This window comes from Onychostruthus taczanowskii, unplaced genomic scaffold (assembly GCF_017590055.1).
Source record: "Onychostruthus taczanowskii isolate IOZ18803 unplaced genomic scaffold, ASM1759005v1 scaffold141, whole genome shotgun sequence".
In the NCBI taxonomy this organism is placed as follows: domain Eukaryota; kingdom Metazoa; phylum Chordata; class Aves; order Passeriformes; family Passeridae; genus Onychostruthus; species Onychostruthus taczanowskii.
The window spans coordinates 226,508-241,030 of NW_024498585.1; the positions used below are offsets into that span (position 1 = coordinate 226,508).

The window sequence follows — 14,523 nt, forward strand, 5'->3', positions numbered from 1 at the left end:
TCCTTCCTAAGACTCACTTAAAGCTGTTGGTTTCTACACTTGTTCATGCTGTCTCAAAGGCTGTCACTGACTGTGATTATGGAATGAACGTTTCCTTATCCAGACCCTCAGATCTTCTGAGAATGTCAAATATTTTGTTTCTCCTCTCCCTTACCACATTTTTGCCACTTTTCTCCAAGCTGCAAAGTCGCATACAGACACAACTGTAGTCTGACATCAGTCAAGTTTAACTAAGCTAAGCAGCAGATGATATATGCTCAGCTTAGGGAGAAATCAGCATGAATATTAATAAAGAAAATAGTATGCATACTTCTTTTTAGAAGCAAAATGTTAGATGAAGCAAAGCTTTCAACTGTATTTTACTTCATGTATACTTCATGTTTACTTCAGATACTCAGTATCTGAAGCACAATTGTACATTTGTATATTACTAGAGCAAGCACTGAGGTCAAAAGTAAAACAAACCTCTACTGCTTGAACATTCTACACTTACAAAAATACCACTTTGAACTAGTAATATTTTTCATCTGTGCAATGTAGATACAAAATGCCAGATCAAAACTCTTGCATTCTTCTCATGCAAAAAACTTGGGAAAAGCAAGCCTTCTGCTTAGAAGAAGGAACAGAAATAAAAATGGACAAGCTTGAACTTCACTTTCCCTGTTGTGTTTTGTTAGATGTGAAAGACTTTTCAATCAAGGAGAGAGTAATTCTTACATAGGTAAAGCTACAACTGCATGCAATTGCAATTCTGCTACTGTATAATAATCTGTGCTCACTAATTCTGCCTGGATGGGATTGACCACCCCAAAGTCAGTGACTTCCAGCATAAAAGCAGAAAAGATTATTGACTACAAGAGAAAAGCAGGAAGCTTTCTGTATGTCTTCTGGCAAGTATGTGAAGAACACCTTGAAAAAAAGAATGTAATGAATTTCCTCCTGGGAGTTGACAGAAGAATCTATTTTAGCATCTTCTCTGAGTTGACAGAATATGTTTAGTTTCTTCTGCTAGCTGAAGTAACAAAACCTATTAGCAATGCTGCTGGGGTTTGCTAGAGCAGCTTGACACTGAAGCTCCATTAGGCACCCAGCTAGGGACAGCATGATGCATCCTTAGTGGCAGTAGTTAAAGGAGCTACCGAGGATGGCTTAAAATAGGCTTTGCTACCAACACTTCATAATTTCAAAACAAATGCCAAAGCAGGAGGAAAGCAACCAGTTAGCCTAGCAGTTGCCTTTCCACAAGAAAAAGAAAACTAAACAACCCTGCAAAGTTGTTAGGATAAATCTGCTTTAATCATTATTTATCTACTTTGTTCAAATTTCTTTCCTTTAGTACAAATATTGTTTGTCATTTGATCCATGATTGCAAGGGAAGAAAACTAGTTCAACGAACACCAAAAATGTTAGCATATTTTTCCAGGTTCAAGGAAGTGCTTTAATCAATGCTTTAGCAATGACGTCCAGTTAAATCTGATCACAGTCCATGCTCCTACTAAATACATTCTGGAAGACAAGATACACAACAAAAAAATTAAAAACCACTGACACTTACTTGTACTTGATGTATTGCTACTGAAGCCCATGCAAGATTTGCTGTTGCAACCTGCAACAAAAGAGAAGAAACTCTCTCAGAAGAAACCTTGAAAATTGCACGTCAGTGACATGCCTCTTTTCTCTATCTACCTGCTAAGTAAATTGACTAAGCTGCTTTAGACAGTCAGGCAGTAACAATTAAAGGGAAGACAGTTATTTTGCAAAAGTCTCAGTGTACTTGCGAGTGTTTCAATTTTAGAGCTTACCAATGGTTTTCAGAAGCAGTATTGGGCACCCATCAGCTCAAAAACAGAACATCAAAACAAACATCTCATAATCTGAGGGATTTAAAAATTACACTGTTGAAAGACATCTGCCATAGAAATAAAATATGCCTTTCTGGGGCTGTATCTCTTCAGCAATAGCTGCTTCCAGCTGTAAACAGGCACCGTTTCTCTCATTACTGTTTTGGTGGCAGAAGAACCAGACCTGATCCCTCAGCTCAAGTGTTTGAAGTATGACAGTTTCCAGGCAACATTTCAAACAACTGTCATGTAAACTGCAGCTAACTATGATGTGCTACCATGCATAATCTCCTGTCCTTGAAGCATGGGAGCTTTATAGGAACACAGGGAATGCACAAGAGGTCAGCTTTTGCATGCCCTCCTAAGGTATTTTTTATTTTATATTTTTAAACAGAACACTTTGCACACATTTCATAAACATTACTAATGGCATCCAAAGGCTTTATGAAACCTGAAAATGAAAAGAATGCTTTAGAACATTCAGAAAGTGACCTTAAAATATTTTTAATTTACTAACAAAATACTTTCATTTAGCAGCTAGTCTTTTCCAAGTAGAACATTCATGAACTTTAGCTACAGCAGCTATTTCATATGACATTCATATTTTCATAAAACAATGCATGTCTGAGACTTATCTGAATTGTAGATTGATTAATGTAATAGGACAATCTTAAAAATTAAATACATTGCGTGTAGGCTGCAGAATTAATGAAGCCTGATTTTGCATGAATGCCTGTTCTTTGTTCTCTGAGCAAAGACAGTGGCACCACCGCACTAGACCCCTACCCTGACCTCTGTCTACCGGTGAAAAAATACAAGGTGTGACAACAAGTGGCATTGACTACCCAACTAATATACACATATAAACATCAGATGAATGCCAGCATACTTAACTTACAGATAAACAAAATATACACTTGACAAATGCTGTTTTCCTTCTTTGGGAGGACTAGTTTTAGTATCTCTTGCCTGGATATCTTCTGTCCTTTTCACACAAATAATTCCTGCTCAGTACAGCTAAACTGCACCACAGTATATCTCCTACCACTGTTGAGACAACATGCCTGGATAGAATTCACTCCATTTTGTCCTAACTGTGTTCAAGTTCCCTTATCTGGGGGGTAGCAGAGAGAGAAATTCATCTTTACATCAGAGACATCTTAATGGCACATAACATGGATCCTCACCCGGACATGAGGGCAAAGATGCACTTTGAACACCTTTAGTACAGCAACAGCCTTTGCAACATCTGCTCCATTTTCAAATCCATTTGTATTTGGCTAACAGCTCCTAACTACAGATTGACAAATGGACATGTATGGACAACACAGCTGCACAGAACTTATATGAACAGAGTAATGCATACAGAACAGTCATGGAAAGGGGAAGATAAGTATGAATGAGAATATCTGGCTAGGGAAGCATCAGAAGTTAAAAAAAGCAGAGGAGAGCTTTATGAGCATCACCTAGATTGGCAGGTCATCCAGGTACCAGCACTTCTACCACACAGTTTCTACGGTCATCTAAGTCAGGAGAAAAAGAACAGTGATCCTCACAACTCACAGGGATGGGAGAGGATAGAGAGAGACAAAAGCTATCAGCTCCTAAAAACTATAGAAAAGCTTGACCCAAAACCAGCACATGGTTGTCAACCTAGAAACCACAGAGACTCAGCAGACAGCATCCCTTGTCCTTCTGTTGCAAGGAATTCAGGAGGACCACCTGGATACCTGGAACTGGAAATACCATCTAGACAGACACATCTTGGTGCTGGAGAGCATGTGGAAGTAAAAACATGGATGCAAAGATCAGAAAGCTCTTTTGCTTCACATTTGATTTAAAGTAAAATCACTTTCCTCACCTGTGAGACCCCGCATTGATACTTGATAAACCATTGCTGAAACATTGCAACACTCTGCTTTACGATAGGGCTCATTACTTAAGAAACCACACCAAAAAGTAAACTAAAATAAATTTTTAAATCTTACCATAATGTAAAATAAAGCTGTACTGGAAAGTTAATATTGAGACTCAGGTTAACTGAGCATTGTCTTTTTTTCTATAAAGTGATTTTGGGTTTTGATGTTTGATTTACATTTACATTTCATTTACCTGCCCTGTGTTAACTTCTCTAGCAACTCTATATTGAGTTTATAATCAATAAGGAACTTTGAATCTGTTTATCTGCAAAAGAACACAAGGTAAAATTCTTGATGTGTCCCTTTATATTTTACCTCCTCTGACTGAAAATACAAATCACTACCTATTTTCTTTTTAATAAGAACAAAATCAAGTATGAAAAAGATATAAACTCATGAGAAGAGCGAGAGAAGAAAGTCTGGAGTGGGGGGAGGGATGAGAGTAAAGTCCTGACCGTGGCAGGGAAGTGGGCAAAGGCTGCACATGAGCTCACCTCTTGGTGACTGTGGTGGAAGGCTTCTTTGCCCCAGTGACGGTAAAGCTCCAGGATACCAATCAGGTCACCAATTGCTGTGACAATTGGTAAACACAGAACAGACTGGATACGGGTCCCCGACTCCAGTCCAGTACCTTTGGGAAATCGCTCATCCTAGGAAATGCAAACATAATCTGATAAAATGCAAAATCTGATAAAACATTAAGAGCAAAGACATACTGATGTTTTCCTCCTCCTCCTATCTGAGTAAATCTGCAGGAAAATCACAAAAGTCACTAAAACTCATCTCTCAGCATAACTTCCACACAATATATCTACTAAAAAATGCAATTTTGAAGTCTCAGCATTAATTTACATATACAGATAACCTTATTGATGTAAGGCCAGAATTAGCTGTAATATTACACCTAGCTCTGAGTTTGTTTATATAATGCTTTTTTCTCTATTCCCATAGGCAGAAAAAACAACACTTTATTGCTAATGCCAGTCCAGATTAAATAAAAACCCAAACAAGCAACACTACCATCCTAACAGCCTTTCCTCCAAAAAACCCCAAAGAATTTGTAATAACAAAGAGGACTGCTCAGATCTCAGTATTAAAGAGCAGACAACAGTGCTTGCAAGAAAACAAAAATTGAAACTTGAGGATAAGGCTTTAGGTTATACAGTTATAATCCTCAACCAACTTTTGAAGATGAAAATGCATTCCCAAAAAGTTACGCATAAGAGTAAGCAATCTTCTTCCTTTTCTTACACGTCCTGAATAAACTGGTGCAAAAGATACAGAAACAAATGTTAAAATAACCCTACCAGCTGCTATATAAGGCCCAAATACATAACTTTCAACCCTCATAGAGAATGTTCAAGGCTTTATAGCTTCACTTCCCCATGTAGGAAAACTGAGGCAGACCTGAGAAAGCACCTGAATGTTACAGTTAGTAGGGCAGTCACTGCCCAGTGTGAAGTGTGCAAGACCCACTTCGTTGCACATCAGTCCTTCAGTACCTGATTCATACTAGATGCTCTCTGCAGCCTGTGCTTAGGCAAGACAGACACCCCTTCAAAGTCGATCAAAATCTCTCACTTCTCAAAGAAAACAGCAAGTAATCTCTACCTTAATAACTAAGATAACAATCAATGTGAACAAATGACACACAAGAGAGAGTGGCAAACACTTTGAAACATGAGCCTTCTGCTTTCTCTTTTTAGTTCTGTCCTCCCACAAAAAAAGGTCTGGCAAGTCTACTTTTCATGCGCTTCCCTTTCACTGTTGAGAAGCTTCTAAAATCACATGAAGGCAAATTATCTCACCAAAATGAATCTTGCTGTTTGGTCAATGAATCACAAATATTAAACTAACAAAAAATTCAAAACTCCTCCTCGCTAACCCCATGATTTTAGTAAGAATGTAAAATCAAAATACAGAACTCTTGAACGTAAGGATATCATTACCTTAATTGGAAATTACCAGTAACAATTTAAACCCTTAATTTAACTGAAAAACATATGTACACATAAAATCTTAATAGTCCAGAGTGTGTAGAAAGCACTGATTATTACTACAAGGAAAGCAGTTTTTCTGCCTTTTGGTTTTGTGGCTCTGTTTAAGTGTACTTACATTAGGCATCTGGTATTTTTTTTTTTTACCCAACTAAGGTCATACATTTTTTTAACAAATAATTTTGTTAAAAGTAGAGATAGCAATGTCTTTTTTTTTTTTTTTTTTTATTCAAAAAATTGTTATTCTGGACAGAACTTAAAAAGATAGGAAACATTGAAGAGAGAAAAAATGTAAACTTCCTCGGTGTTCTCATAAAGTGCTCACACAAAGTACATAAACTAATCATGAAGTGCATAAACTAAACATAAAGTGCTTACACAAAGTACAGCTTAAATACCAATTTCATAAAATTGCACAGATGCAACTAAAGGATGAAGTGTTTTAAAAAAATGAAAAAGGACAGACATACAGAGTGCCAAGAATTATCAGAATATCACCTCAGGAACTTCCAACTCCTGCTACAGAAAAAGGCTTGAATTTTGATATCAGTTACATTACTGCATTTTTCATGTAGATCTACTGATACTATCAGTATTCTAGCTTTACATTAGAGTATGTAGAGATAAAAATCTTGTCTAATAACCAGAATTCTAACTGACATTCTGGTCAGTGTGAGTCCTGCATTAAAATTAAATCAAATTTTCAAATTTGATTGACTACATGAAAGTCTTATTTGGGGTTACTATTTCAAGACCAAGAAGATAGGAGTTTTGATTGGTCATTTTTTGCAAGGGACTGTGGTTCCATCATGTCCTTTACCTGACAACCAAAAAAAAGGTAAACTAACCCAAACACAAAGAGAAAAAAACCCCAAACCTTTAAAACTAGAAATAAATGAAATATTCTGCAATTATTCCAGCAGCTAATCCAAACTCAGATTTTCATTCCTTTACTTATCAGGAGAGATGTAAATTCTATCATTAAACATTCATCTCAATAAACATTTCAGCATCAAAGCATTCATTCTAAGAACTTGCTGCAATATCTCATTAAAAAAAGAAAGCTTTTTACCCCCAGAATATCTTCTACTAACAACGTTTTTCTGGATCTGGCTACATAAGCAGATACCGTAGTGCCATGTGCAATGGGCCCTGCAGGAATGAGTCGTGGGTGTCCTTCTTTAGCTCCTGGTGGTGTAAATACACACAGACTCTAGTTAGAAAGAAAAAAAGAAAAGAGAGAGAAAGAGAGAAAAAAAAAGCAATTAGAAAGCATGATTACTTCTACGGTTCTTACACAACCTATGTAGAATAAAGTAGATAATATAGAGAAACACGGCTTTCGAAGATGAAAAGTAGTTAAATAAACTCTACTTAATTCTTCTGAAATCTTAGAAAATCCCATTCTAAAGTCATCCAGGTAACTCCTGGACAACTCCTGTGGAGAACAGTGGATGATTAAGTCAATTATTATTTATATCAGGGTAGGCCTGCATTTACTTTAAACACATAATACACAGCATACAAGACTCAACACAAGAAAACATTACCTTGTAAGAAAAACATGATCTTATTTTTTTATCTAGGATGCACTCATTTATTGCAATAGGAAATACTCAAAAAGTAGAGATAATATTTAAATTTCTTGCTATATTACACCAGAGATAGATGACAATGCCACACCACAATGTATTAATAAGATTGCTCTTAAGAATGGCCGCAGGTTGATTAATTTTACTCTCAGAATTTGCTTTCATTAGGGCTGCAATCAGACAGAAGTTGTTTTCTAGCATGGATTACTACAGGTAAAATTTGCGTACGGAAATTCAGCATCTACTATCAGCTGTAGAAAATGAAGTGATGATACGAGGTGCATCCTCTCATAATTCTCCCATGCATACAAAGATGCATGGTCTGTTATAAAGCACTAGTACTAAAGAATTCCAAAAATACTCCGCACTGAAACATTCAGAAATGAAAGAGTTGCAATATAATGCATCATATGAAGGTACTCCTGCAGTGATGGAGATTCCTTAGCTGTAATGGATTACCAGCATGCTGGAAGGAGAAAGCTGAGACTTTATGCTGAGGGGAAAAAATGGTCAATTAAAAGTATGAAATTCATAGCCAAAACAATATTGAAGTCTATTCAAGAAGAATCAGCAGTCCAAAAATTAGGGTGTTTAGAAAACTCAAAAAAACCCACTCAAGATTCTGACAAAACCAGTAACTGAGTACTTTGTTCTTAAGCAGAAAGTCATTCCCAAACAATTCAGCAAGACAAGAAAGTGAGTGTTCCATCCAGTAATTCATTTGCTAATATGTGGTATAGATGAAAATTAAACTGTCTTAAAAATAATACGAAAATAGAGCTGCCCAAACTATTTTAGCACTGACTAAAGTGATTTTTTCAGTTGGAAGGAAAGTTGTTCCTTCCATGGACTAGTTGGTGAATATTCACATTATTTACTCCATTTTGATGTCTTGCACTATAGTACAAGCACAAGAAATCATGGAATTTTCTGTTTATTCTTATTCTAAACCTGAACTTTATTCTTGAAACCCATTTATGCTCACAGCCTCTTTGCGTGGCCTCTAGAAGTAAGATACACTTGAAATGAACCATACAAATTAAAAGAATGCAATTAAAAAAAAAAAGCAACATCCAAACAATCAAAACCCAACAAATCAATACACTGAATCTGTCAGAACAATCCTACTCAATCTACCAGAATAAAAAGCTCCATTTACTCTTTCTTGCTTATTATCTAATAAAGATACATATTATTTTAAAATTAAAACTTAGTTTCACAGCTGCTTGCCTTCATAAGCTTCAGTTCAAGTTTTTGTATGCACTTAAGTAGAATGAAAAAGAACATTTTACATAACATAGGCAAGAAAAGCACACCATGATCTAAAAAAAAAAAAAAAAAAAAAAAAAAAGTACATTACTCTAATAAAACTGAGGAAACCACAGACCTTTGTTTATATAGATCAGTGTTCTGGTATAAAATATTTTCCAAAAATAAAATAATGTAGTAAAATATAAAGAGCATAGAAATACTGAAATAAATATCATAGTTTGATCTGCTATACTATATTTTTAAGATTTACTACTTTAAACATACACTTATAATAGGAACAGTAACACTAAAAAGGTGGTTTCTGTTACAGAGTACTGCAAAATGTAGATATGCAACACAATGTTAAATGTCTGATTGATGCAGCCCAAGTAGTGGAATGAGTCAAAATAAAGAGACATCAGAGAGCAAAGCTGATTTTGCTGATGATGCCAAAGAATAACTCCTGTATTCACACCTTCTTGTATGTTGCAGATCCATTTGATTCTTTTTGCCAAAGTATCAATGCATTACATTTAGCAAACTAACTGTGCTATTTAAGTTATGTTTATAAAATGTGCTTTTCACACTCGTCTCCTGAGTCATGCCCAGCCCTAAACATAATACAATGCACAAATCTTTCTCTTTGCAGAAAGAGTTTCTCAAAACAAGAAAAAAATGGAAGAAAACCAAACAGCCACTTGTACCAGAAAACAAAGAATTCACTTCTCACACACCTTCAGTGGCCAAAAACCTGTGTTGACATTATGAAGTACTGCATGCAAAGGCTGCTTTCATCAGTACAGTCTTTCCTGTGTCCTTGAGTATCATTTTGTCTGGTAAACCCCTTGGTTGCTAACACAATGAAGGACTGCTGTGAAAAAGTTTCCCTATGCTGGGAGAAGTTTGTGAACATTATTTTACTTCCAGCTTCTGCAAAAAAAGTTTTGCAGAAGCAATCCCATTCTGCTTCTAAGGGAAGTTGCAAACCTGTGGCTAAGGAGTCAGCGATCGAAAAAAATCTTCCAACTACCCAACAGGTTCTAAATTTGCCATTATTCCTCCTGACTGCAGAGGCAGAAATGACTGTGCAGAACAATTGATAATCTTATCCTAACCACGCAGCACTATTAAAAAGAAAGGCAATTTTTCTCATAACCATATATGAGCTGAAATTAATCCATAAGCTTCTACCATTCCACAATGACTTTATACATGCACCTGATAAACTGCTGTGAGTTCCATATTTGATGAATTTAAATCTGAATGAGTTTAAATATTTATTGCCAATTATTTATGTAGAAATGTCTTGAATAGAAGCCAGCAATGGCAAGGTCAGCCAAACAAAACAAAGTAAACTGTGCTCTGCTCTACTATGGCATGTTACTGAAATAATCTCTGAGGCACCCCACAGACACAGTTTTATGGGAATTGCTAATATTAACACTGTCAAAAACCAGCAGATTTTTCACATCACCTATCCAGCTCACTTTTTTTTTTTTGTTTTTGTTTTTGGTTTTTGTTTTTAAGAAAGTACTTATGAAATTAAATGTACTGCAGTACTGATAAAATTTGCGGCTCACCTACTTTCTTCTAACTGTGAATGACTCCAGCATTCTTTTAATTTGCAAATGTACACTCCAATAATCTTTCACTAGCTCAAAATGTAACTAGAAGTGTGTCCATACAGACATCAGATATCTTGCATGCAGCTTCACAAGTAAGTGAAGAAATCAATAAATTTGGCCCTTTCAAATTAACTTGCATTTTCTCAGTTTGTCTGAATATTTTACTTCAAAAAAGACAGTTTGTACTTCTGGTAATGATAACAAACAGTGATTAATAATCAAAATAAGAAACCAGTGGATCTTCATCCACAAGTTAACCAATATATAGTCAATAAAAAAAGGAAATATGGGAATATTAGGACCCCTGATTTCCCAAATACTACACTGATAACTCACAATGCAGTAAAAGGAGACAGCAGGATGCTTGTGCACTGCTCACAGACTCCTTTGCTGCTATAATCACTTGCAGTGAGCCTGTAAGTCAGTATCAGAAAGGGATAAATACAAATAGCTCTTTACTGATAATGCAATGTCACTGTCTCTCTCCAGGCAAAAGTTAAGTAACAAAAGATAGTTAGTGTAGAAAGAACATTAGATGTCTCTACTACTGATGAGAGAGAAGGCAACAAAAATGAGAGATTCAGTCTGGATCTGAGAAACTACCAAAAGGACAAATATTGGCTTGGAGAGAGAATCCTTTGGAAGCTTCCCGGTTCAGGCATTCTGGTACCTAGCTGTCCACAGGATTCTGAAACCCCCAATTTTTATCCGTTTACCCTCCTTCCAGACAAAGACAGAACCTCCTTTCCTACATTAGTCTCAACTACCCTATTAACAATATTCTTCCAATAAGTTACATATGGTGACTGACTTCTTTAAATGTAGTAGGCAGGGGAACACTAAAGTCTGACATCAAGAACTTCCTGTACCATGTTGAAACCCTAGAGAACATAAGGTGCTTTCTTTCCTTCCATCTATGACAGGACACATTGTTCTGATCAGACCCAAAATCTTCAAAATTACTCCTTCCCTCCTAGTTTAATCACTTTGATGAAGTCCACAGCCAAAAAAACTTCTATTAATTTTGATGGATGTAACAGCGTAGTTTTGAATCCACTATTGACCTATCATGAACACAGAGATCAAGAGGTTCCTTAAAAAACAAACTGAAACAAAACAGAAAGTCCAAAAGAAATGATGACCTTAACAAATGTTTAAACACTGGTGGACACAGACAAATGTTGCAAAATTCACTCTTCCATCTTGGTGGTATTAGGTTATATAGTTGAACTCAATAATCTCAGAGCTTTTTTCCAACTTAAAACATTATATTGATTCTATTCTATGACCCATGTTTCTTAGGCACTCTAGGTATAGACAACACATTGTTGTCTCTAAAATATTTTAAAAATACTAAGGTATATACAAGCCTGCCAGTCTACAGGAGTGCAGAATGATGTATTGTAACTCTTTCTTGAGGGATGTAAAGATGACAACATCCTCAATTCACACATAAACCCACCAACTTGACTTTCAGACACATAACAAGATCAGTATATAGTCAATGAGCCATAATACCATGGTTTTTGGTACTCTTTCCTTGGTACTATGCACTCAGTCTAGTAAAATTATTAAGTAATTTATCTAGAATCTCTTACTGTGGCTGAAAAAGCCTTCTTTATTCCTCACTTCTAATAGCCAAGAGCATGCACATGAAAAATTACACATTAAGGTGTTCATCTTGTCATGCTGGTGTCACTTGGCCCCATTCTTGGTTTTTCTAGTTAAAATCGAATGCTTGATGGAGACAGCAGATTAAAATCCCCATAAAAGATAACATGAGTAGTAGCAGCAAGTCTCATAACACAATAGCATCCACAATACTTGGCAGATATTATTACAGCACTAAGAAAGTAAGAAAACTGCAGTTTTCAGTGATTTCAGTCTTGGGCTCTTCTAATGAAGATGACAACCACAAGTATAATTGATGCTCTTTTTCTTGTCACTGTTGTAGGCAGTTTGCTGGAATACAGCTCAACACCAAATCCTATCTCACAAAAACTAGAAACCATTCAACCAACTACATAAAGTTCGTCAGGATTGGAATTAAACTGCAAACGTACACATCATCATCATCCTCATTATCATAATTTCACAAACAATTATTTCTTCTTTTCATATAACTACTTATAACTAAGCAAATGACAATAATAAACCAACTTTTCTAAAATGTCCTTGTAGAAAAGCAGTCTGGATAAGAACCTGGTTTAATGATTAAAATGAAGGATAAGTACACATGTGACAAGCATTCTGCTAACAAACTCTTTAGGTGGTACAGGTGACTGGCTCTTGATCTAGTTTCTTCCACAGCACAATCTGCTGATAAAACTGGTCCTAAAAATGCTTCATGGGAAATCATTTAATATTCAACAGACATTAAATGAAAGCCTTCATACCAAAGCATTGCTATGTGATTTGATGCTTGGGAGAAAGAAAAAACTAAAGAGAAAATGGAAATTGATCAAGCTGATATTAAGTGAGTTTAATGGCCTCTGGTGCTCACATCTGTTTCTGTTCAATAACAGCAATACCTTTGTATTCTTGGTAAAGGACAACTTAAATGTAAGACCACACAACTGAATGATAAAATTATCTGCAGATATTTACAAAGGCTGTGCCCTAAGGCCTGGATTTTTAGCAAGAATAAAGCACATCATAATAGGCAACGATGACCAAGAAAAACAAACTAATATAATTGATTTGGAAATTATTCACAGCCAAACCCCTGGCATTTGTTATCTGGCATAGCTGAAGTAGTAGCCCAATACTACCATGATAAAATCTTAAAGAGCTTAGATAATTATATCCTGGGTTTAAGCACAAGTGCAGCAGTCTCACTGTATGAGGCACACAGGGATTAAAGAAGAAGAAAACACCAGTAACTACCACCATCGTTTATAAAAAACTTGTTTCCTTTGCAATATATCAGAGTGTATTAGAGGAGATTTTCAATTTTAAGCCACATAGTATTCACAAATGTTGGGTACTTGTGAAATGAAGATGGTGCATTTATACTTACTGTAGAATGACTAGCAGTTGGGTTTGTTTTGTTTTTCTTTTTTTTTTTTTTTTTTTTTTTTTTGGCAGGGATGTTATGTGTTCACCCTTCTGAACAGTATTGATTTTTAACTGCACTTAACTCCTGGAAAGTTTCCAGTTGATTTACACAAGAAAAACACCACAAGAGTAATAGAAGTTCATTGACACAGAAAACCAAGTTGACAAGCCTCCCTACCATCTCTTCCATTTTAAGGCATGTCAGCTAAGCATTTTTCTCAGACATTTGGCCAAACAGGTCCCAAACACTCCTCCAGGGATGAGGATCCCTGAGCTTGCACAAGCAAAAAACTGTCATGCTTCATTACAGGCACAACTGAGGAAGTTTTCCCAATGCCAAATCAAGCACACTGCTTCTTGCCCTACACACCATAGGTATGAGAGATGATTCCCTTCCTTTCTGCCTTATCCATGCATATCTTCAACCCTCAACTTTCTTTTCTTTAGACTAAGTAAAACCCTTCTTTTGTTTCCTGACCATTCTCTCTGGTCTCTTCCGAACTCACTTCAGCTCCTCCTATTCTATGTTTTTTCTTAAAGTGCTGTGTTTAAATAATGTTTTATTCCATCTGGGCCTTTACCTGTAGAGAGAGAAAAAGGAAAAATACTTTACACTAGGACTAGAGTTCTGTTTGTGGTACCTAATGAGTGTATTTTTTGATGGACAATAATTATTGCAGACTCATTTTTACCTTCAAATTAAATGAAAACCCTTTAATCTTTCTCAGAGTCATCAACTGCCCTACACAGAGAGAAGCAATATGTGGAAAGCTGGGCACTTTTCTTAGCTGAATCATTGTCTGGTTTCTTCTGATCATGTTCCAGAGGCCATTCAGAGAGCCATTCAGGAATGGGAGATGGAGCTTCCTTTGTTCCTGAATGACTAATTATAAGAGGCCTCTGGGGAGCATGATGACCTGGAGCACAGCAAACAGGAGCGGGCAAACAGGGGCATGGTCATGGCAGTTTGCACAGCAGTTTGCAAAGGCAGAGCAAGCAGGCAGGGTTGCAGGTCTTCTTGCTATTAAGGTGTTCTGTGTGTTGTTTGAGGTGTTTTTGTTTGGCTGCATGATTTTGGGCTTTCTGCTAGTAATGGTTTTAGCATGGTCAAAACTGTGGCTGGTACAACTGTATGTGACCAAGTGGAGCCCTCCAAAAAGGATGTGTCTGTACAGACCCATTCCTGTTCTGTGTGTTGTTTGAGGTGTTTTTGTTTGGCTGCTTGATTTTGGGCTTTCTGC

General features: G+C 36.3%; 1 protein-coding gene across 1 annotated transcript in view; it reads right to left on the reverse strand.

Moving 5' to 3' along the window:
- PDE10A (phosphodiesterase 10A) overlaps positions 1–14,523 on the reverse strand; it is a 172,899-nt gene that overhangs the window by 34,586 nt on the left and 123,790 nt on the right. Inside the window, exons 6-8 of the mRNA XM_041398164.1 lie at positions 6,830–6,970; positions 4,255–4,410; positions 1,556–1,606 (exon numbers count right to left, since the gene is read on the reverse strand). Of these exons, the coding sequence (XP_041254098.1) occupies positions 1,556–1,606; positions 4,255–4,410; positions 6,830–6,970 (348 nt within the window). The remainder of the gene's footprint in view (positions 1–1,555; positions 1,607–4,254; positions 4,411–6,829; positions 6,971–14,523) is intronic.